Source organism: Solea solea, chromosome 4 (genome assembly GCF_958295425.1).
Source record: "Solea solea chromosome 4, fSolSol10.1, whole genome shotgun sequence".
In the NCBI taxonomy this organism is placed as follows: Eukaryota; Metazoa; Chordata; class Actinopteri; order Pleuronectiformes; family Soleidae; genus Solea; species Solea solea.
Genome location: NC_081137.1, coordinates 6,477,308 through 6,502,716, shown reverse-complemented (window position 1 = coordinate 6,502,716; position 25,409 = coordinate 6,477,308). Strand labels below are relative to the sequence as shown.

The 25,409-nt window shown below is 40.1% G+C and overlaps 1 protein-coding gene across 2 annotated transcripts; it reads left to right on the top strand.

Annotated features, from left to right (window-relative positions):
- The first annotated feature begins 1,872 nt into the window (after window positions 1-1,872).
- amot (angiomotin) lies at window positions 1,873-25,409 on the top strand. Of its 2 annotated transcripts, none has more exons than XM_058627272.1 (13): window positions 1,873-2,229; window positions 7,203-7,263; window positions 8,854-9,844; window positions 12,208-13,006; window positions 14,135-14,279; window positions 15,392-15,484; window positions 15,570-15,715; window positions 16,666-16,815; window positions 17,212-17,408; window positions 17,903-18,031; window positions 18,519-18,757; window positions 18,842-19,096; window positions 20,084-25,409. In XM_058627272.1, exons 2-13 carry the CDS (start codon window positions 7,203-7,205, stop codon window positions 20,215-20,217), a joined length of 3,339 nt encoding a protein of 1,112 aa, XP_058483255.1. In that variant the 5' UTR covers window positions 1,873-2,229; the 3' UTR covers window positions 20,218-25,409. The 2 variants fall into 2 exon arrangements, with proteins under 2 accessions (XP_058483255.1, XP_058483256.1); XM_058627273.1 differs by lacking the exon at window positions 1,873-2,229 and adding an exon at window positions 5,221-5,568.

Sequence of the window (25,409 nt, the reverse complement as noted above, 5' to 3'; positions counted from 1 at the left end):
ATTAGTTTTGTACTCTGTTGCTACCGTGTGGCTAAAAATGGTATAGCAGCAATTGGCTGCCTGTAAAACACATAGAGCGTGATAAAAAAGAAAGAAAGAAAATCTTAGCTCAGAGCAGATTTAGAGCAGACACCCACGGTAACAAAAGGCCTTTATTGTTATTTTCCATCTCTTCCCTCCTTTTCTTTCTCTCATTTCATGACTGTGACTCATGGACCTAACAACATTAATGTTAACTTGATCAGATGTCAGCATCACAGGGACATGGTTATTGTCAGACTTTGTTTTGTTTCAACATTTTTATTTTACCATAAATATAACTGATATACATGATTTAGTTTTGTTGTAGTTATTTTTAGATACTGTAGGTAGCAACGTTAGTTACAACCTCCGGTACAGTGTGTAAAATTTAGCAACATCTATTGGCGAAGTGGCATGTAACAGCTGAATATCTTTAATTCTTCCAATCAATGTACGTCTGACAACCGATGTAATCTTCAGTCAGTGTCAAAACTCAAATGATAATAAGTCTGTCCATTGTGGGCCATTGTAAAAACATGGTGGTCCAAAATGGCAGCCTCTGAAGTGCTGACCTGGCACTTGATAAAATCAAACATTTTGATTGTACACTGTACAATAGGTATTATTATTATTTTATCTTCAAGTTCTGCCAAATGAAAAATATTATTTTAATCTAACTCTACTTTTGTTGTCAACTTCAATAGTTCCCCATAAACATTGGCAGATAGGAACCAAAAGCAATAAGAATGTCAATGGTATCATTATTATCATTATTAGGAATAAACATGTTAGCACTTTAGCACTTAACATCTACTACCATTAAATTAAATTGTAATAATAACTAGGGGTGCAACTAACTGCTGAATATTTTCTCGATTAATTGAATACTTTGTGTGAGAGTGTTAAAGAGAGACTTTCCATGCAATACTCAACTCTGTTCCATAATGGTATTAAAAAGTCAGGATTCATTAGAAATAATTATGAATACTACTAGCTATAATCAGGGTTGTAATGATACAAATACAAATTTCAGTACAAAGTACAAAATCTGTCCTGCATGTTTTAGGTGTTCCCCTGCTCCAACACACCTGATTCAAACAAATGGGTCGTTATCAGGCTTCAGCAGAGCTTACTGACGAGCTGACCATTTGAATCAGGTGTGTTTGAGCAGGGAAACATCTAAAACATGAAACCCCTGATATAGAGCTTTTTTAGTCTCGATGAGCTGCTTTACACTGCAGTTTTGTCATTCACCCAGCCTTTCATACCCATTCACACACTGCAACATGGGGTTAAGTGTCTTGCTCAAGGACACATATAGTCGAGCAGAGCCAGGAGTTGAACACACAACCTTCCAGTTGAACGACATCTCGCCCTACCACTGAGCTACCATGGCTCACTTTTTTAGCACTTATACTTCTAAATCTAAAGTACATGTTTTATCAGACATTTACTTCTGACACTAGTACAAAACATATAATATAATTTAAGACCTTTACTTAATAATAAGTAAAGGTAAGTAATATTATCAAAAGTGACTTCAACTTCTACCAAAGTAATTTTCTGGTAAGATACTTAAACTTTTACTTGAGTATCCCTTTAAGTTTCTTTATAAAAGACTTGCTATAATCAAGTAATATGAAAACGCAAAATCACTATAAATATCAAGCTGTGATTTATTTCGTGTATGGACTGTATATGTGTTGTTTATTTGACGCTAATAATCTAATTTTTTTGCGACTGAAAAAAAAGAAGTAAAAGAAGAAGGCGAAGGGAGGAGGGGGCTGTGGAGGATGAAGAGGAGGAGGAGGAGGGATTTCCCTGCTCCAAAAAACTTTTTTCCTCCAGTTGCTTGGACTGGGGGGAGGGGGGTGAACATTCCTCTCATAGTGCCGAGCAGGCAGGGGGGAGCTTCCTGCCACTTCTCCCGCACCGCTTCCCCTTTTTTTTTTTCCTTTTACCGTTAAACATGAAATTTGCCGAGAAAGACGACGACTTTGCGGCCGCGGACAAGCTCCTTTTCCCGGAGGAAGGACTTAGATGTACCGCGAAAGCCTCGACTGAACGGCGGCAGTGGGCTTTCCCTTTGTAGAGGGAAACTTTTTGTGGAGTCGCTTCAGTAATCGCTTGAAAGGAGAAAACTAGAGAAAATGATGTTTCATCGAGTTGAAGAACCGAGAAAGTAAACGGAAGAGGCTGCGCAGAAAGGTAAAAAACAACAACGGAGCATTTAGAGACGTGCAGTTAGTGAGACTTAAAGTAGATGAAAGTGTGTTTTCTGGTCACGTATGACAGTAAAATATTTTAGGATTGTAACTGAATGTTTAAGGGGAAAAACACACTCTGTGTTTCTTAGCGAGTTGATAATTTTTCTTTGTGGGCCAGGGGTTCTCAAACTTTTTTGGGGGCCAAGGTGGACCCCGTACTGCCCATACGGAAATGTAACATATGACATATATGTCCCTATGCTATGGTAGGTGTCGACATATATGTCACCTACAGTATATATGGTGAATTGTTAGCATCACATATATAAAATAACCACAAAAAATTGCATATCTGTATATATTTTGTGTATGTGTGTATATATACATGCTTTATTGAGCACATAGGTATATGTTCATATATTTGAAATATGTTTATGTTCATATATAGCAACATACTTCAACAGAACATATATTACACATTTTTCCATATTCATATATTTTATACATGTATGTATACATGCTTAATGAGAACATAAGTATGTGTATATATTTGAAATATGTTTATGTTCATATATATATATATATATGAACATAATTTGACACACATTCATGTATAAGACACAGGAATTTAAACAAATATTACAAATGTGTCCATATATGTATGTATATATTCATACATCTATGTTTTTTTATGTATATTGTATTTGTATTTATAAGTTGATATACGTTCATTTAAAAAACACACAGAACATTGCAAATGTTTTGCATATTATGACTATATGTTCATCTATGTACAAAACATGAACATCTATTTAAAATACTGTATAAGTTCACGTAAGTAGTATATGTACATGTTTTACATTATTATAAGTATATGTGCATTTAGGTACAAAACATATATGAACATGAGTTAGAAGAATATGTTCATAGATATGTCATGCTTGACCTGTGATGTACATACATTTTGGAATTTACCTTCATGAACATTTACCATGAACTTACCCTTGTAATCCTGACACCAATTAAAAGGGAACGTAGGCTAGATTTCTTTGGGCGTTATTGATCCATAATTCTATAAGAACCTTTCAGCATAATGTAAATCAAGTGTTCACTCCTGCGCCTCCTCTGGGCAACATTAACAGTTTATGGTTCTGTCATTCATTCTGCCCTCTGTTCTCTCTCCACTCATGAATGAAGAAAGTGTTTTCTGCAAATAGCCTAAAGCTATCTGAAGTGTAGGTGGTGTAAGTGTAACTACATCCCTGCCTGTGTTACGGTCACGTCCTTTGTTAACTGCTGTTTCAGTCTCAACTTTAGACTCTCCGGTCCGTTTTAGAAGATCCCTTTGTATTATTACAGTTGTCATCAGATGCGGCTAAACAATTAATTTCACCAAGAATGTTCACATGAAAGCTGTAATGTGCTTATCTTGAGATTTTTATCATATTTCACACACTCCACAGTAACAAGATTTTGTCCTGATAAACAAAGGTTTGGTGTCTAAGCCCTGCAACATATTACTGTGTTTGTAAATAATCAACGTGACATTTGGCTTGAAGGAACAAGATCCACATTTAGGGTGAGAAAAATCACAGGCCTTTGTGTACTGAAAAAGTTGTAAAAAAATAATGAAGGCAATGTTCTTGAATCTTGAATAATTTTTAGTGTATTGACCTGAATCCTTTTTGAAAAGAAGGCAGAATCTGGTCAGTGCACTCAATTGATAACTCTGTATTTTGAAGTGGGGGTTTATTTTCTTGTGCCATCCCAACAAAAATATCCAAAACTTGAGTGCCACTGGCCATTGCCTTTTGAGTATGCATCTCAGTCCTGAATAAAAGTGATAGTGACTGCTAATGACAGTGAGCTATCCTGTCTATTCATGTAACATAATGTCTGCTTAATGTTACTTGCAAGTCTAGTAGGACAAGGGTTAACTATGAGCCATTACAGCGTGCAGAGCTTTCCATCACATATCTGTCATATGCATTTTAGAACAGAATACATTTAACAATGGATACTTGTGTCTTTGCTACATTAGAGAACATGTTTGTCTTAGTGTCGTACATGGCCGATCATCTACCTGATGTATAAGATTGTAAGGCTGCAGAAGTTTTGCCTAGTGAGGGTTTTGGCTGTTGTTGTCATCTGTGAGGTCATAATGGCCTCTCAAAAGTCTCCCATTTCCATGTAGGAAATATCTGAGTGTGAATGAAAACCGCCTACAGATTAGAGACAGAGAGGCCCACTGGGTTTGACCCAGAGCCTAGAAATTCCTCTCACTGCTCTGCTCTGAGATATAAACACTTCTTGTTGGACTTTTCCCACTTTCCTCCAGCATTTGTCCCCCCCCTCCCTCCATTTCTCTAACATCCTGTCATCTGCTTTGCACATTTTTTTTATTTTTTGTTGAAAGTTCTGGCTTGCTGACTTGCCTAAATTTAATTGTGAATTCAAAGGTTCTCATATCAAGTTTGAATGGGTTCCCAAACTGTTTTCTGAAATGAATTATCGTGGAATATCAGGGGAGGGCATTTTCTTTTTCAAAGGCAGGAAATGCCAACTGATTTGACAAATTAATTTGTCTGAAGGAGGAGAAATAGACTGGTATGTATTACTATATGAGTCACTTGTGGTAGTTTTCTTTTTAGTTTTGCTTTCTTCAATTCAAAATACTTCCTTGATTGAAAAAAGATTTGCTTAGTTCAGTGAAGTCAGTGAATGAACATCAAACCTACTTGTGGGAAAACCTGTAATGTTCATGTTTACATGATCCTTTAAGATAAAATTAGGCAGAAGGGATATTTTTAAAGCAGCTAGTACAAAGTCAACACTGGCTGTATGTAACAGCGTTGTTTATGGTTGGATGAGCACATATATTTTCAACCAGGAGAGACCAGTGAAAGAAAATTCATTTATTAATAAACGGAACAAAAGAATGTGCTGACTGAACAGAATATGACTGCGCACAGAGCAGAGAGCACTGACCTTGTGTCAGTACCTCATTTTATCTCATTGACCGTTAACAGAGTAAACGCTACTGCAGCCGTTACACTGCTCTTCAGGCACGAGGGAGTGGCTCAGCACTGAATGGTTGCCAGATCCACCTGTCTCCTCCCGGCTCTGTCTACGAGGAGGGGCAGGCGGGTGGAAAGAGAGGTGCGTCACCTCAAACCTGTAAAAAAAAAAGAAAGGAAAAAAGCAGGCAGGTGTGAGTGATACATCGACATAGTGAATTAGACAACTGCTGGACTACCTCCTAGGTTTTTACTGTGGGTCGATTTTTAGCAAAAGAGCAAATTTCTGAGGAGGCTACACTGGTGAGCATTCTTTTTAAAGAGTGAGTAGTTTTTAATCCGTTTTTCTAAAAGTGCACCTTTCATGCTGGCCTACAAAAACAAAGTTGGCGATAGTTAACTAAGCATTTTTTTTTCAGGAATTACATTTAAATATTGAATATTTCAGGAGCATAAGGTGGAATACAATTACACTTATAGTTTCTGGTCAAAGTCTGGAGTGAAAATCGAAAATATTTTTGAACAACAATCCAATTATTGAATGAGTGATGGCCCAAGAATGTGGCAGTGTGGGAAAAGTAATGTATTCATGTATCGTCATGTACACTTGCAACTCAGCCCTGAGAGACAATATTCTCGGCTGACTTAGCAAAATGAGCAGATTGTACTCTTATTTATCATTTATTTACCCTTAATTTAACCAGGTTTCAACTGCTTGCAAACATGAAAGTGGAATTTAGTTAAAGTTATGAAATAGTGACTAAGCTTAAAAGTGTTCATAAAAAGTTAAATCTGAAAAGTTTCAGAATATGAGGAAATTAGGAAAGGCACATGACACACTGAAAGTTTGTAAACACTTAAAATTGATCATATTATCAATTACATAGTCCACTGAACTGAAACACTTGATTAGATGTATCAGCAAAGGCTATTTAAATAAGCAAAACTAAATAGGAAAATCCAAAGCTTATGGTTACAGGTTATATAGGTTTCTGTTGGCTTACTGACACCTGAACCCACTCTGTAACACATACATAGACTGAGCGTTTTCTACGTCTGTCAACCACATAACAACAGCCCTGACAATGGAGAAATTTGAAAACACTGTCGGGACAATTTTTGTTTGAAAACTCTGGGGCTGCTGGATGGTTAGAAACTGACACTTTTGTGAACAAAGACACAATTTCCAGAATTAACTTTTTACGTTGTCCCCATTAGCCATTACTTGACTATCGACTAGGAGTGAAAATGACATACAAGAACGAGTTAAGGAGAATCCACAACTTTTTTTTAAATTTTTTATCGTATTGGCTTTCTATCCACACAGAACTGGCGTTTTGGGAAAATTAGTTCTCAAAACCCTTGTGTTTTTGTGTATACAACCATTACACAACTTTAGGAAAACAGTGATGTCATAGCCCCACCTCTATAACCAAAGCTCTACATCTTCTTCTGAGTTTTTGGTGTATTTTTTTAGCAGCATTACAGTGCCACATACAGGCCTGGCATATATACTACAGAGTATTTTTGTGTTTATGAAGACATTTCTTGAAACAATGCTGTGTTTATGGAACGATAAAGAAAAGATTTTATAGGGGGAAGTTCCGCTTCTGTGTGGATAATGCCTAACTGTCAGTTTCACCTCGTGGTCAGTCTTAACATGAATCATTGGTTTGACCTTTTCACTGTAGCAACTATATTTCCTGAACCTCAATTCCTTTGAAAATAAATCTAGTAGTACACATGTAGCCTAATTTAAAACACTAGACTTTACCTTTAATGTTGAGTGGCATCACATGGAAGCGTTTGTGTTATCATAGAATTTGTGGATCTGAACTTTCACCAGTCAGCCTACTGTGTTCCATAAATAACCTTTTTTCTGTTGTGTTTTGCTGATATGCCAACCAAACTGACATTTTTCTTTTTGTCTCGAATATTTTTTTTTATTTATCTGCAGATGTCTCGCAAAAAATCGTCTTCCTCACTGAGGATGAGAAGAATAACAGAAAGTGATAAATGTAATAATTTTGTTTTACTCTTAAGAAAAAAAAAATGTAAAATGGTGAACAACATTCAGTGTTGTCAGAGGAAACTACAACAAAATAAACAAAGTCACTTGTTTCTCAAGGGTGGAAACAGGATGATTTATAGAGTTTTGGGTTTAAATTGCCTTCCAAATGGTTGGACTTGTAAAAATTTGTATTGGCTGTACTTACTACTCATTTGATTTATCATCTTTTATTTGTGGTTTCAAACTTTGACAACATTGTATGCATATTGAGAATGGTTCTTCTGTCTTTCAAGCTGTCTAAACATTTCTCATCACATTTCTTGAAATCAGCTGTGACAAAATCACTGGTTTATTTTCTTGTAAATTTGCATAATTGTTATTTTTGTGTCATAGTCCATGAAATAATCTGGTAAAATTAGCATTTTCCTTTTCCTATGGAGGGATGCATTGAAGTACCTGGGATCATGGGTGGTCCTCAATGCTTTGATTCTGGGGTTTAAGAGCATATAATCACTTGTTTGAAGTTTATCAATGTCTGACTGCCCGTCTGAGAACAGTGTTTTGTGATTGATTTGCTGTCATAGACATCAACAAGCGTTGCTAATGGTAAATGGTAAATAATCTGTTTATATTTTCATGATCGACTCACTCAAAGCACACTTAAGTTTTGCCATTTGCCCCTTCCCTCGCACGCATGCACACAAATGCCATTCACACACACTGCCAGCACAGCTGTTGGGGAGCAACTACTAACCTTGTGGTTAGTGAACAACCAGCTCTACCTCTATAAAAATGTAATCAATAATAATTTACCAGTTACCATCACACTGACTTGTTTATCAGACTAGTCTTTTCAGGAAAATAAATTTAAATACAGAAATGAAAATGTATCTGATAAGTTATTAATCTGCATTTATTTATTTTGAGCAAACATATGAGTCAATATTGGCTTTTAATCGTATCCAATGTTGGGATTTACTACATTTCTGTTTTATATGATCGTTAACTTGATATCTGGTTGGGCAGTGTAAGATTATTTTAGGATATCGGTGTGTTCTTGTCAAACCACATTAGCTTTGGTGCGGACTATGCTACATTAAAGCTACTGTCATCTTTTGTCAAATATATTAAAGACGTTTCGAGATGAACTTGCAGAACCCTTAGGCTGAGACCCATGTCACTGACTAAACGGTTGATAATATAGACTATTAACATAACATACAATTTGTTTTTTACAAAATTAATTCACTGACAGCAGCTAATGATCTTTTTGGTTAAGATTTTACTTTTGATCTTTGGGGTATATAAGAGGTTCATGGTTTTGCTGGTGGTTTGGTTCCTTGGGTTTTTCAAGAAATTGTTATTCCTTTGATGTTGTGCATAAATGGGTCGTAGAAGGCTTTGTGGGGGGGCAGTGATGTTGTGGATGGTCCATGGGCATCCATGACCTCACTGATTTATGTTCTTATCTTTTGTCTATTTCTGCAACATTTTTACTCCTACTAACTTTCCTCCTCTCAATTTCTTAACATTCCATCCCTTTGTCATACTGCATCATTTTCTCTTTCTCTCTCCCTCCACTTTCTTCTCCTCTCAGGGAGTGTAGACCGTGCACGGAGCTTGTCCTTCCATGAAGTGCGCGGCCGGCGTGAGGCAGAGATGAGGGCCGCAGCTGAGGAGTCGTCAAACAGCAACAACAGTGTGGGCAGTGGCGGCAACACCGTTCTGCAGCGCCTCCTACAGGAGCAGATGAACCGGAATTATGTCCTGCAACAACAACAACAACAACAGCAACAACAACAACAAGGAGGGGGAGGAGGTTATTCAGGACAGGGACAGGTAGGCCCCTCTGATGATCACTCCATGACCCCCCACATTGCCCGTCAGGAGCCTCAGGGACAGGAGCTGCAGACGGACAGTGGCCTGGAGAAGCTGGTTTCCACCAGAGTAGGAGGAGGGGGTGGCAGCAGTGGAGGAGGATGTGGCAGCAGTGGAGGTCTGGGCAACCAAGGGCAATGTCTAAACCCAGAGGACCTCCCTACATATGAGGAGGCCAAAGTGCAGTCACAATACTTCCGGGGCCATGGTCCTCCTCCTCCTCCACAGCCTCAGCAGCAGAACAATCAGCCCCAGCAGCCTCCTCATCCTGTGTCAGTGGGTGCTGCCTTTTATGTCACTGGTGTGACCAACACCAAGTTGCGCACTGAGGGTCGCCCAACTGTGCAGCGAGTGAGCGGTGCAGGGAAGGTGCACCAGGATGATGGGCTGAAGGACTTGAAGCAAGGCCATGTTCGCTCTCTCAGTGAGCGACTTATGCAGCTCTCTCTGGCCACCAGTGGCGTGAAGGCCCATGCTCCTGTTACTAGTGCCCCACTCTCCCCCCAGCTGCCCCCTCCAGGCCCACCAGGTGACTTCTACAAGCCACAGCATCGTGGTCCTCCTCCGGACTACCCTTTCAAGGGAATGGGCTCGCCCACGAAGCAGCAGGAACCAGGAGGCCATTACTACCAAGAGCATAGAGGGAGGGAACACTCGCGGGAGGTTCTTCCTGTCCGATACCAGCCCCCACCGGAGTATGGTTCATTCAGGTGAGAAAAATGCACACATTCATAGATGTTTAACAGCACATAAACAGAAGACTCCATGTGAGGGTTGCAGAGTAATGATGGAGGTTTACGTACAGCTGCAGAGACTCTTCAAGCGCTACTCTTAATGCCAAGTTCACACTGCATGAATTTCAACTTGAAAACCGAGTTTGCAACATGCTGAAAATTTGATTGAGTCTGTGACCATTCAAACCGCCCAAGCCAATGACAAACAAGTATGAGGTGAAAGCCTAAATAGGAATACAGAGACGAAGACGAGACAAAGGAAAAGTGAAATACAGCATAAAAAGAGAGCGACGGATCACAGACATCGCTGCTTCAGTAAATGACCAGTGGTCGACCGGGGGACTAGAAACCAAGCTAAATTAAATCTGGTTTCACGCATCATTCCTTTGTCACGTGTTTTCATGGTGGAACATGTGTTTTCATGATATCAGTTGGTGTGACACCCCCCCCCCCCCCACCATGCAGAAAGTGCAACTGTCAAATAGTTTAACACTGGCATAACGCCACTTAAATGTACCGTGAAATAATGAGCAAGCATAAAGGAGTGCAAGGTATGCTTGAGCAAGACTGGAAATCCTTTTCAACTGCAGGAAATCACTGACCTTTGACTTTCATGCATGGGGATTTGTCAGTGTAGATAATCATTAAATCAGCTCTCTAATTTATAAAACCATTTAGTACCATAAATGTCAAGTTTTAAATTTTTATCATGGTGAATTTGTTTCTCAACAAAGTCATGTGAAGTGTTTCCACAGCACTTACAAAATTAAGTGGGGAAATTATAGAAACGCTGAGCTGATTGTTCACAAAGACACACATTCATTATTACCTCCCCGTGATTATCATACAACTCTGTTTTGACTCTTAACTTCTGAACTAAAATGATCAATTATCAATCAATTAAACTGGGAGAAAACAAATTAGATGAGGTGAGATCATTACCTGGTCTTCCCCACCTAAAGATTGTTGAAACTCTTAGTTTGACCATCACAGGCTCATGGGCATTTTAATTCTTCACTGATGTTTTTTGTTTACGTCACAGACGAGCCGGAAAGTGATAAAAACAAACATAAAAATGGTGAGATGTAAGAGGTCTCCATATTTTCCCAATAGTGTTTTTGAGATGGTGAGAACAGAGCTTGTTGGGCCTGTTTTACAGCAGCACATTTACCTCACAGCAAACCAGAATTAAACAGTTATGATTACCGCATCAGACCAGGGCAAGTCGAGACACGATCTGTTTCCTTTAAGGGCTAAAGGCAGGAATGTTGCCACTGTTCAAAACCAGTTGACAGCTGGTAACTGGTCCATTCAGTTAACAAGCAGGTGAATCTGACTGGTCAATAGGACACAAAAAGCTTTTATGTAACGTGATCCATATTCTTAACCTTTACTGGTTCTCTTAAAGTAATTGCCCCACATAAGTTTAAGGATATCATGATCAAACCTGATCAACTTTGATCAGGTTTAATACCTTTTTTTAGCTCATATATATGTAATTTGTTTGTAAAAATTACTCCATAAACATATGCTAAGTATTGACTATCGATACCCTAACCCCATTTTCTGTCAGGTGCAGTGAACACAGTAATGCGTGATCTAAAACAATACACCGTTTACAATTCAATCAATTGGCCGGAAATCAATCCACAAATATACCAATTTTCTCAAGTCAAAATGCCAACAGCCCGGCTAATCATGCTGGCAGAAAATTTGCCTCTTTTTTTGTTGTAAACTAATTTAATGTACTTTTTCTTTAAGGTTATTTCGACCCCAGTGACATTTGATCTAGAGGCTCTGTCTGAAATTAATGTAAAATATTCTCAACATTCTTACTTATGTTGAAGATGTACTTAATTCTAATTTATTAATCTAATATTTAGCCTAAAGGCATATGGATTTATTATGACGTGGCAGCTAATGGCCAGAAAACAAATGAACAGTTGCTGCAAATTATCTCTAAAGCTGTAGTGTGCAACCTTTAGTCCTTTCAGTTCACACAATACTGATTAAGCCAATTAGATCCACATTTCTCTAAATTTTTCTTACTATAGTGGTGTTTTGTTTGTCTGTGGTGACACCGAGTTATGTGTTTTGCATCACGACTGACAGCGGGAGGGCTGAAGCATAACGGCTATGCTTGTAAAGTAAGACTGCAATGAACTTTAGGTTGAGGAATTGAACATGAATGAGCCAGTGAAAATACAAAAACAAATGAGAATATGGACCAAATGTGTCCATTCCACAGTGAAGTTCAGCAGGCTGTGCTGTAATAACATCACCCTAAGACATCAGGTGAGGTGGAGAGTCATGTAATCACACTACTATTCTCTTCTCAGGTCCTGTAAAGAGGGTTCAGTTCACTCCCAAAGGCCTCTTCACCAGCACAGTCCCACATCCTCTGTCACCTCTGTGGGCTCCTTGTCACGTGCTCAGGCCTCCGCCCTCAGCAACATGCTTAGTGCCTCCCACTCCTCCCATCCCTCTTTCCCCCACCAGCACCTACAGAACCAGGGAGAGCCTTTTCCTGGCATGGGGCCACGTGGCCTCCAGGGTCCTGGCTCACACCATGCAAGTGAGCCCTTTAATTTGGGACACATTCACCCATCCTTACAGAGAGGTCACGGGTTCCCACCCGATCCCTATGGCTCCACCCCAAGGATGCACCATCAGCAGCAGCAGCACCATCAGTATCAGCAACAACAACAACAACAACATCAGCAGCAGCAGCAGCAGCAGCAACAACAACAACAACAACAGCAGCATCATCATCATCATCATCATCAGCAGCAGCAGCAGCAACAACAGCAACAACAACAACAACAACAACAACAACAACAACATCATCATCATCAGCAGCAGCAGCAGCAACAACAGCAACAACAACAACAGCAACAACAACAACAGCAGCAACAGCAACAGCAGCAACATCAGCTCCAAGGACCAATATCTCCACAGCTCCAGCTACCCGTCCAGGCTGGACACTTTCCTCACCCACACTCCTTCTCCCACATGCAGGGAGAACCCTTTGCCATGATGGCACGTGCCCACCAGATGGTGGATATGCTGACAGAGGAGAACAGGATGCTGAGGCAGGAGATAGAGACCTGCCGTGAGAAAGTTACCAAGTTGCATAAGGTAATCTTTAGCAGAAGAAGGTCCAATATGCTATAGTTGAGCAACACTAGTCGTTGCAGTTGAGCCTGCATGTCGGACCAAAACAAACAGTTGTGACAGCTAATGCCAGTAATCATCGTACCTTTCTAGCCGGTCCATTTGGACTCTTCGGAGCGTGTAGAGCTTATGTCATGAAAGGCCAGGCCAATATTAACCCTGGTCTTATCGCTCTCCTTATTAGAAACCTTTTTAAGTCAAACTAAAAGTTTTCTTTGGAAGTGAGCCTTGAGAGTCACTTTCAGCTGATGCTTAGAACTGCTTGTTACCACTGCTTTAAGTGGAACTTGTAATGATGACACACATCAGGACGTCCTGAACTAATAACAGACAACTGTTATTAAACATAGTAAATACCACCATTGGAATGTAGCATATTCAACACAGGACTGGACCAGCTATTAAAACTCAGGCTGTGATAACAACTAACACAGTGACATCACTCTCTGCTCAAGACAATTAGTGCTCTGCTACAGATTTACAGACTGTACATAGTGTTTGTTTCATGATATCTGTGATGCAGAACATTGCATAGTGGGCCTTTTGAGAGTTTGGTGAAATGCTAAGACTTGCATCAAACTTTCACATGTTGGTTTGTAAATATGCAGGAACATTTATGTAGCATTAATCATTCAGTCGGTTGGAAAGTCAGCCAGCTTTGAAAAATCCCAGTATGACTCAAGTTTGAGTCCGTAAACTGTTTCTGAAACACTTGTTATTTGTTGAAATCTGCTTCATGTCTGGGTGTAGCCGTCAATAAATGTAGAAATAGTTCTTGTATTACCGTTTTTGAATGTGAGGGAAAACAATTGGTCAGTGTTGACATTCAGGTGACTTGAGTTAATTTGTTTCAACTAATTAATCCGTTTGATCTTTGGTGTGTTTATGAAAAACACATGGGTTGAAGTTTTTACCCTCATCCCATATAAAACATGAAGACCTTACATTTGGTGTAGCTTTATTACTGGGTCTCCATTAGATTGATTATCAATTAACCTTCCGTGATGCCAGTTCAGGCACATCAATAAAAAGGTTTCATGCTTTTCCTTCACACTCCCTGTGCCTCTTCATTCCTCCTGCGGCTGTGGGCAGTTGGAAACAGAGATCCAGCTGGTGTCAGAGGCCTACGAAAACCTTGCCAAGTCCTCCTCCAAGAGGGAGGCCCTGGAGAAAACCATGAGGAACAAGCTGGAGCTGGAAGTGCGCCGATTGCATGACTTCAACAGAGACCTCAGAGGTGAGACAGCAGCGTTGTGAAATCAACACTTTCCTGATTTATAATAATATTGCTTCTTCGCTTGTGATCAGCTGTGGATCACGAGGTAGAGAGTCATCCTCTTATCAGAATGTTGGCGGTTTGATCCTCTGCTCCTCCTGTCCAGTGTGTGAATGGGGTGATGTGGGTTATCTTCTAAATACAGAAAATAGCATTTATTCACAATTGAAATGCGTATTTATGTCAAACACTATCATTCAGATCTGCCCACTTCTGACTCCTCACACACAGGGTTCCTAATAATGTGTCCGGTTCTACCTTCCTTCTGTGAAACTGTAATGGGTGTTTTCTCTGTTTAAGGAGGTTTACAGGCAATTCACAAGGAACTGTAGCTATAACTTTGAAAATGTTGAAAATACAAACAAAGAATTTGGGCTCTGAAGATGCAGTGTGTGAGTAGATGTTCAGAGTAAAGTAATCACATGTTTTTAAATTGCAGCTGATACAGGTTCTACTAGTGAACCAACAACCACATTGTCTGGAACCAATCAACAGAACATTAACAAGTATTTTAGTTTGCCAAAACTGATACTGTTCACATTTTTGAAAAAATCTGAGTTAGAAAATAACAAATACTCCCAGACCTCAAAGGGATTTTTGTATTTAGTTGATAAAAGAAAAGTTTGGCACACAACAGAAACCTCGTGTCACTTCCCCACATCCTTCTAGAGATGGCTTGTATTTCTAAAAAACAAATAAAGCAATTGTTTGATTTTGTTTTTCTAAATCACTGGGCAACCAGATCCCAGAGGAGCCTTTACTGTAGAATAAAACAGAGACAGAGTGAGTGAGTGGGACAGAGAGACGGTAATTGAGAGTCAGGAAATAAAAAAAATGATACAATGTGTGTTGGGTCAAAATCAAGAGTCAAAGACAATGAGACAATTCTAAGCCTTCAACAGTCCGTGCCGACAATATGGGCCCCATTTTTACTCAAAGCAAAGCTGCTTTCAGACCTGCACTGAAGTCAGATTGTGTGTGGATGTTCAGTCCAAGGTGATTTCACAACCTGTTGTAGATTGTAGAAACTGACAGAATTTAACCAAAGCCAATATTGTGTTGTGTGTTTTTAGAACGCATGGAGACGGCCAATAAACAGCTCGCTGCTAAAGAGTGTGAAGGATCCGAGGACAACCGCAAAACCATCTCCCAGCTGCTCACTCAGCGTGAGTAAAACATACACAAACCTTTAAGACCTCTCGTCAGCGTGTTCTTCACTTTAATTTAATTTTGTGGTGCATTCGTGTTCAGACAAAGAGACACTGCGGGAGAAGGAGAAGCTGGAGATGGAGCTAAACTCACTGCGCTCCACCACTGAAGACCAGAGGAGACACATCGAGATCAGAGATCAGGCACTCAACAATGCTCAGGCCAAGGTAGTCAAGTTGGAGGAGGAGGTAAGAGCATCACTCGTCACCTCTACTGAATGTATTTCGTATAATGTACCAGCCTAAGGGAAATCTTGATTTAGCTAGTTTTAAAAAAACATACAGACATAGGTTGCTGATAATATCCGTATATATAGTAGTGTCAGCAAAAATTAGCTGTAATGAGCTTCAACATTTAACAGCCTGAGAAATGCTCGCCTGGTTTTTGTGAAGAAAAGCTGAAAATCAGGTCACTTTCCTGTTTGTTTGGATTCTTGGCGAGCAGCTTGTGTCTCCTGGTTACCAGTGTTTTACTTGAGTGGAAAATCTCTCGGAGCTGCTGCCTCAGTGCTTCACTGGTGCTGGTCTGCTATCTGACACCAGTGTTCCTTCAATGATCTGCTGATGTTTTTGTTTCGCTGAATGTCCTTAATACTGTCATGACCACTGGTGGATGTGGATGGGAATAGCTGCAGTGTAATCACAGCTGAAGCACAGGATTATTCGACGTCTGTGTTATTCAAACACTCTAAATGTACACAGGACTTTCTTTTAAATGACTGTTGCAAGTATTACACATAATATTTATCCAATGTGGATACTTTGGCTCATCTGGAATATTCAAAACAAGATGGGGAACAGGGCAGGAATTAACAGAGAAGCAGCTTAAAAGACTGCAAGCTGAATACATTGAAATTATGTACATGTATATTTTAAGAATTACCACACAAATATAGAGTATACACAAACAAACTTACTGGTGGCAGCATTGCCTCCAAACAAAGGATTATACAAGTCCACAGGAGCAGCAGGAGAATCTCTGAGAAATCTGCAGAGCAATTTCTGCAGGCATTTGTGCTCACATGTACAGCCCCTCTGCAAAATCAACTTTATTGCGTGTCTAAAAGCAGCTGTTTGGTCCTGTGTTACAGTATATTCACCAGTGTAAAGTAAAACAAAACTTGTGTGCGTTTGTGCAGCTGAAGAAGAAACAGGTTTACGTGGAGAAGGTGGAGAGGATGCAGCAGGCTCTGGCTCAGCTTCAGGCGGCCTGTGAGAAGAGGGAGCAACTCGAGCATCGACTTCGCACGAGACTGGAGAGAGAGCTGGAGTCATTACGCATGCAGCAGGTGACACAAATCAGTTACTCAAATATGATCAAAAGCCCCTGTGATTTAAAAATAGCTGATTTTCTGACTCACTGAGGGCTTTACAAAGTTGACACAAACTTCACTTTCTAGAAGGGAAAGACTGCCAGTGAAATAAAGCAGCAGATTCTTGCAATGAAGCAGCCAGAGAAGTGTTTGAGTGCATGTTCCTACTTTAAAAAGTTGTTCCATTTTGCTGTGCCTGTGACTTTGTGGAAAGTTTTAGGAGAGTGATGTAATTTCAGGAACAGATGTGACTCTGCAGCCCTCAGCTGACAACACACGCTTCCCACAAGAAATTAGCACGTCACCAGCCTGTTTAATATCACAAATGGCAGATTCCTCATCTTTCCTCCTTCACGTCTTCATCCCTTGCAGCGCCAGGGAGGCTCTCACCATAGCGGTGGGGTCCCGTCTGAGTACAACGCCACAGTGCTGATGGAGCACCTGAGGGAGAAGGAGGAGCGAATCCTGGCTCTGGAGGCCGACATGACCAAGTGGGAGCAGAAGTACTTGGAGGAGAGCGTGATGAGGCAGTTTGCCCTGGATGCAGCTGCCTCGGTCGCCACTCAGAGGTGCATATGCATAGAGTTATTTGCAGTAGAGTAGGAACAGATTTCTTCTCAGTATGCAAGCAGTTTAAAAGAATTTGATTAGCTTACTGTATGATAATCATGGCTGCCAAATAACTGAAAACTTTCTATGATGTTAGTATTTTTATTCACAGCAGTGTCGAGTGCTTTTCCCTTGTACCTGACAGGACCACTTTGCTAAGTATTTTCACTTTAAACTGAGCTATGAACTCTTAATTTCTGTCACATTACAGGAAAACGGTGTGTATGGATGTTAAAATATGTCAGATGTTATGCCCTGTTACTACTATTTCAATTTATTTTGACATTTGCGAGAACAGCAAAATAATGTCTCTGTTTTCCTTGATTGCCAAATTATGCAGGCAATGATATGATGTTTCATATCTTTGTAGAGTAGTTATAAAGTGTTTGAGTGTGTGAAAGAACTTTTTCAAGACCGTGTTGTGGTCTAATGGAGGCTCTGTCCTGTTTCGTAGGGATACATCAGCATCAGTGATAAGCCACTCTCCCAGCAGCAGCTATGACACATCAGTGGAGGCTCGGATCCAGAAGGAAGAGGAAGAAATTCTCATGGCCAATCGGCGCTGTCTGGACATGGAAAGCAGGTAAAACATGGTCTCATGCAGGTCGCCATGCCTTGGAAGGGACTTTGTGGAAGAAGAAGCCCATAAAGGTTTAGAAAATGTTACTTGTTGGGACCAACATAAAGAACAAGACAAAAGTTCAAAATTCTTAATCATAAGCAATATGGCTATGTGTAAAATATAAGCAGTTTGACTCCTACGTCTCATTTTAGATTAAATAAAACGACCAACATCTCCATATGACCTTAATCAAAAGTGTCACTTCACACAGTAATGTTTTGCTGTATGTCTAAAGGTCTGCTTTTTTTATGCCCGACGAGATCCCCTTTACAGTGTAGATGTGCAATGTGTAAGAAGATTGATGTGTGGCTTTCTCAAAGCAGGATAAGATTAAAACTTATTTCACTCCACATATCTGTGTTTATTTGTCTTGGTAAAGACATGAAGTGGACCAGAACTAAAAAAAAAAATTTGTCCTGGTTCTCCCTCATGTTTTCCCTTAATCCAGGATAAAGAATCTCCATGCACAAATCATAGAGAAGGATGCCATGATTAAGGTGCTCCACCAGCGCTCAAGGAAAGAGCCTATCAAGTCAGACCTGCCTTCTGCTATGAGACCCTCCAAGTCCCTGATGTCTATCTCTAACACTGGCTCTGGTGGTTCAGGACTGCTCTCTCACAGCCTGGGTCTTAGTAGCTCTCCCATCACTGAAGAACGTAAGGACACCAGCTGGAAAGGCAGTCTGGGTAAGAACCAGCATACCTCATAGCTAATAGCTGGCACCTGGAAGAACGACAGCAGAAATGACACTATGTTTTATTTTCTACCAGGTGTTCTACTGGGTCCAGAGTACCGTACAGATTCTCTCAGGACAGATTCAATCTCATCATCGCCCTCCCCAGTGCTACCGTCCACTCCGATGACTGCAGGCCACTCCAAGACGGGCAGCAGGGACAGCTGCACGCAGACTGACAAGGGCCAGAGTCAGGACACCAGCAAACCCAGCACTCCAGCCCTACAGAGCATGACTTTGCCTGCCCGCCTGTCCAGCCCCAGCCCTGTCTACATTCCTGACCGCATAGCAGGTCAGCTGGCACTGTCAGACCTCAGCGCAGTTCACATTACATGACATTCAGCCCGATAATCCGCTTTCCATCAGGTTTTGAGAGATTAGGGGCTAATCGCCTCTAATCTCCACATGTCTGTGCCGTGTCGCAGATCCTGGTCTCTTTTCCAGCATGATTACAATTTGATCTAAGTTGGAGAGATATGAAACAGAGCTAATATTGTAATCCTAGGTTTGTCTCGGATTATTTGTTGGAGGGTGCAGAAATAATACACTGGGAGAGAAAAAAAAGTCTTCCTTAACTCAGAAGGGGACACTTTATACTTCCTCTCTTCACTTGCACAGCAGGATGTCACTCTGCCCATCCCAGTCACAACACTGCATAACAATGTGTGCCACACAAAATAGTTCCTGGTCCGTCCCATAGAACAAAACAACCACAATAAAAAAACAACAACAACAACAACATCCATTTTACCATGTCAACATTTTGTGTTGGACCTAAAAAATAAGTCCACAAAACAAATCATGCAAAAAGAAATAATCCAAGTCCATGAGTTAATAACCAAATAAGACCAAATAAGTGATGAATATGCTGCTCAGTAGAAGTTAGTAGTTGAGTTTCTTTGCTAAAAAGGCTTCAGTGAATGAGAATAATAAGACCAGGGTTATTCTTGTTTTGTTTTTATGAGCCACAAAATGACTCAGCACTGGCCTTTTTGACTCACAAAGAACTGGATGCATGCAGTATGTCTGTTTTCCTGGACGAGGCATTGATCATTTTACTGACATTAGCTTTTGTTGTGGCCTGACATGCGTGCTCTGCTGTGTGAAATATTGCATATTGGACCTTTTGTGAGATGTTTTACCCATCAGCACAAGCCCACCCAGTTTGCTGGCTCATTTATCAGGAGTAAATCTAAATGCAGTTCTCACTGTGTGTGAATGATCATACACTGGTCAGAAATGCTAATTCTTCTGTGTTCTTTTTGTCTTCTCTGTGTAGACGTAGGAATGTTTCACAGCAGCACCCTGGAGCGCAGACATCCTCTCCAGTCCCACGTACAGCAACAGCCCCCGCCGCCAACGCCATCCACGCAACAGGAGGTGGACAACGACATGGTGGAGATCCTCATTTGACCCAATGAGCTCTGGAACAAAACCTCCAAAACGAAGATGGTAGTCCCATCAGAACAGAAGCAGTGACATGTAGATCATCCCAATTCATCCTTCACACCTGTAGCTCTGTCTGTCGACACACACCAAGACATACTTTCATCCTCTTTGTTTACATCTGCATCCATTCAAACACTTGTTTCACATTCCCTTCATTCCTTCGCTGTTTATCTTTGGAAACTCCACAAATCAAAAGCAAAGAAGCAGAAGCATGGCTTATTTCAGCTTGTGTCACTATGAAGTGCGACTTTGTAGCCTCGTATTTATCTCTCTGACGCTTTTGGCACTTTTATCATAACGCCGGCGGCTAAATTTGCCGACTCATGTTTGAAGTTGAATGAAAGCTTTCAGTCGCGATGTAGGCCCGCGCTTGTAAAAAAAAAAGAGACCAAGTTTACCGTTTACATGACGACGATTAATGAGATGGAAAATATAAAACAGAGTAGATGGAGCTGAAAGCCAAAATCTTTCTGTTCAATTGTAATCATAGAGAGAATACATGCATATTTACACCCACACACACTAATGTATTTTTACTTTTACAATTGAAGCTACTGTCCCTAATTGGTTTCTAAAGCACTTTTTGTCATGTGTGTGAAAATCCTCTTTATGTCCTTGATAGCCATCAACAAATAACATTGTCTGGGAGTAAAAAAAAGCACAATACTGTAATCAGCAGGACCAATCATTTAGTTTGGACCAAAACCCATGAATTCGTTGGCATTCCTGTCACTAACCGATCTGTCTACATGTGTGTTTCATTATCATAATCTTTAGTGTTCTCTCTGTGGAGCTCTCTGCTCCTCTCGGCTTCAGACAGTGTCTGTTTGACATGGATGTGTCAGTTGTGTCATCAGCAGTGTAGAATGCTAAAGAGCTCCAAACGTCACATCACTCCCATCGCTCCGTCTTCAATGTCGGGCTTTACAATCTATCAAAATTTTATCACGATCACAATGTGGCCGCAATATTTCTTAAAGCCGAAACGTGTGTCGTCAAATGACCATTTCAGATCCAATATTGTCCTGACCTATTCACATCCTATTCTACAGACTTTGTTTCTCACAGATCTGCTCAAATATCACACAGTGATCCTTTGAAATGTGTTATTCAAATGAAAATAAGAGTGATTATGTAAAAATAACCATTCAATTTCAGTCAAAATAATCACAGTTAGATATTTATTCAAAATCTTTCAGCCCTAGTTCTATGCTCACCACTGATCTTTAGTGATCTGGTAAAATCCTCCCTTGTTTGCTTGTCCATGACTGTTTTTGTGGTACAACAGCGATCCATCATATATACTTAGTTGCCTGGTGTTATACCTCTAGGGATTCGAACCATGTTGCTTCCTGCCAAAATAGCGTTTTGATTCCAAATATTGCACAAGTAGATTAAGTGGCATCTGCTACCAGAGCTTTATTTCAACCATTTCCTGACTCCTACACTCCATCATATTCCCCCCCCCCCCCAACTTTATTGATGGCTATTTGGACATAAAGAGGATTCCAACAATCAACATAAAAGAGTGTTTAAGAATTACAGACTCCTGCTCTAAGGTGATTTATCTACACCTCACCTATTTTATGACTCACTGTGGTTGGTGATGAAGGCTGCTTTTTTTTCCTTTTTTTTTCTTTTTTTTTCTTTTTTAAACCTGTGGGTGGGTTTAGTGTCATTGTTTCTGCAGCACTAGCAGCATGTCAGCAGATCTGGGAACGGTTAGGCTTTGTAACAGTTTACCTTCCCAACATGCAGGCAAATGACAATTAGAAGTTGGTCTTAACAAGTAGCTTGTTACTTGAGCTGCTTTCAGACATGGACAGAACTCTGGCGAGTGTTCCGAGGGGCTACACAATGTCTGCAGACGTTGCACTGGAGACTCTCCTGTCAGTGTCATCTCTGGTTAATGTCCAGGGGAGCTCATGTGAAAACGTAGCGGGGAGAAACTGCGGAGAATCCACAGTGAGTCAAAGTTGGAGTGTCCTGCTTCCTGCATTTTTAAAGCTGGGCGTCACCAACTTGCCTGGATCCTTCAGAGATTCTCCTGCTGTTGTGAATGCGTCACGCAGACCGTGCACTGCACTGCGTTTGTTTTTTGTGAAAGGCAAACTCCAGAGAAAGTCCCAGCCCCAAATCTGTGGACATTACCCAGAGTTCATGTCTGAAAACGGCTTCCTTAAGTGTTGCTGGAGGCTGGTTAGCTCCATTGGACCAAATGTCTTGGCTACCTTTTTATCGCATTTTATTGCACTAATTATTGTTGAAGTTGTTTTTTTTGCTATTTTACTTTAAGACTTCTGACAATTAGGTATTGTATTTATGTTTTGTTTTTTTTACTGTAGTTAGACATAGCACTTGGGTAATCAGAAATGATGTCAAATATAAAACATTATTAACTGTATATATAGAGTATTTACATTTTGTACGTGCTGTGATGGTGTGTGTGTGCGCACCTGTGTGTCGTGGAGGTTTCGAGCTGTGTCCAGACACATTAGTGGGCTGTGGTGCAGATTTGTTTGTTGGTGCAGACACACATTCTTTATGAAAAGGCCACAGACTCGTGTGTTGTAGTCGGTTGGTCACAGATCGGAGAGTTTCAGACTGTGTCCATGTCATGAAGGGAACTGTTTTTTGTGTTTTTGGAAAAACTCAAGAATCTCAGCAAAAGATGGGGAGGGCGGGGGGGACGGGGCACAACCCCACTGGTTGGGGTCACTCTTAAATAGCAGCATCTTAAAGAAAATAATTCAGTATTTAACCTCCCGTCACGTGCTTGAAGAACAACATGAATGAAGGGCTTTTACACCCCCTTCATTGTTAATACTTACATTTTAGTCACTTGTATAGATTCACTACCCTTGTTCGTATATATCAAAAGTGATTGATTTAAATTGACACTAGCTCTTTCACTGTTATGCAGTGTTTGACTATGCATATTAAATATGATAGGGAATGTTATCAGGCGAAGACAATTTTCCATTGCTTTACACTATGCACAGTGGAGTCTTGGGTATTGACCAAAGGTCACAGAATGGACTGGTTTTCATCTGTAGATGAACCCGAGATGAAAACGTCTGTCTGACTCCAGTCACGCGAGATAACGTTCAAAGTCTCACCGCACAAAATGGTTTAATGGTTTGTGTTTAACCTGTTCCAGACTGCAGCACTGTGTATTTTTACTTTAAGTTTGTGCTTAACATTTCCAGTGAGGGTAAAAAAAAAAAAGTTGGGAGTCCACTGCAAACCAAAAAAAATGTTGGACCAAAGATGTTTCATGTCAGAAGGTCAGCAGGATCATTTCACCCAGAACAACTTGATTGGGAATGCACTGATATGTACTTAGACCACTACTAAAACTCAGCAGCTGAAATTGATCGTTGTTTTTTTCTTCTCCACTACATAGATCTACAATCCTCAAACATTGTCCACAGCTGCCCATCCATTTTTCTTTTTTATTTCACCATTGTCCTGGTGTCCACTGCCACATTAGTATTGGTTAAAGGTCCAATATGCAACACCGCAGCGGTTAATGTCACTTACCTGCTGTTTTATCAACGGACACGCTGTTTTAACTAAGTGACGCTGATGTGATGAACTCCTAAGTGACCGAAATGTGATCTCTATTGATGACACAGTTTCGATATTAGGTGATTCAAGGGAACTTCAGTACCACAATAGAATCCTACTTTGGAGTAAGGGCTAGAGCACTCATTACAGAAATGCCCGACTTTGCTCTTATGTCTTTTGGAAGCAGATCGTACGGGACGTCCTCAACTCTGAGCTTTTTATAAATCTTAGAGTTCATAGGTCGTGAATGTGACGGGAGAGCATGGTAAAGAAAAAAACATGGTAAACAACCTCATTTCAATGCAGCATATTAACATCTTCTGCTCCTAAGGTGAATCAATCACAATCTGAAATGTGTAACTTCTGTTTCTTTCCAGTATCAAACACATTTCATCGATTGTTCACATTATAAGCAGCAGCATTTCACTACACAGATGTACTTTCTTCATAGATTTGGAAGATGAATATGCCCAGTGTACAAATCATTCGGACCATTTCACTTTTCTATCATGGTTATCAAAACTGGGGCTACAACAATTAAGTCATTGTCAACAATTTTGATGATTAGTTCATCGGTATCAGTGTTTGTAGAGTTAAAAAATAAGCGCTCTGTGTTTTCAGCTTCTTGAATGTGAATATGTTGTGGTTTCTTTGCTCCATATGACAAAAAAAATCATTAAAATTTAATCATTTTTGGTCTGGGCCAAATTGTCTCAAAATAAGACATTTGAAAACATCGATATAACATTTTTACAAGTCTGTCTCACATTCATGGAAGAAACAACTTATTGATTAGTTGAGAAAATCAACCGATGTATTTAGAGTTTTTGAAATCTAGCCAGTGTGTTACTCCAATAAAAGGACCGAAAAAACTTGCATATATTCACATTTGAATTCACAGTCGGAGCTGAATCGATAACTTTCAAAATACACGCCAACCAATTTTCTGTTCATGAGTAGTTTGAGTTCTACTGCAGTGTTGTGACAACGCACTTGTGACGATTCTTATTATTAACAAAAATTGTTCCCAAGGCACCGCTGCACTGTGAAAAGCCGTTCCCTTCTCTTCCATCATCTACAATGTGACTTGTTTTATACACTCCTGTCACGGAGACCTGCCGTGACGGCTCATATCAGTGAGGACCTGCAGAAGTGAAGAATTTCAGCAGCTGTGTTTGTCTTTACCGGGCACTTGAGTCATTAACAGCATCGTTTCCGTTTTTCAATAATGTGACAAAAAGCTGGCACAGAGTTTTCAAGGGGACTGATGCTGAAAATCAAAATGTTTACTTGCTGTAAACAATAGTCCAATGTCAGTGTCTTTATTGTGGTGATTATAATTTTTTTTTTTTAAGCCATTATATTTTCTGTATGTTTCTATACATGCCGTTTAATGTTGCCATTGCTGTACAATCACAGTTCACAGACAACAATATTCATCTCATAGTTTCTTGTACTATGGTGTAAAGTCATTTAGTTTTCTCTCTCTGACCGACTCCAAAATAACCAAATGATTGTTATGATATAATATAAATGAGTTAAGTTAGTGTGAATTAATTCTTTTCTTAAATAAATTAATGAAGAGA

Coding starts and splice junctions, on each gene's coding strand:
- amot (XM_058627272.1), top strand. CDS start 7,203: ATGTCTCGCAAAAAATCGTCTTCCTCACTGAGGATGAGAAGAATAACA. Junction 15,485..15,569: donor CTCCCAGCTGCTCACTCAGC/GTGAGTAAAACA, acceptor ATTCGTGTTCAG/ACAAAGAGACACTGCGGGAG. Junction 18,032..18,518: donor TGTCTGGACATGGAAAGCAG/GTAAAACATGGT, acceptor CCCTTAATCCAG/GATAAAGAATCTCCATGCAC.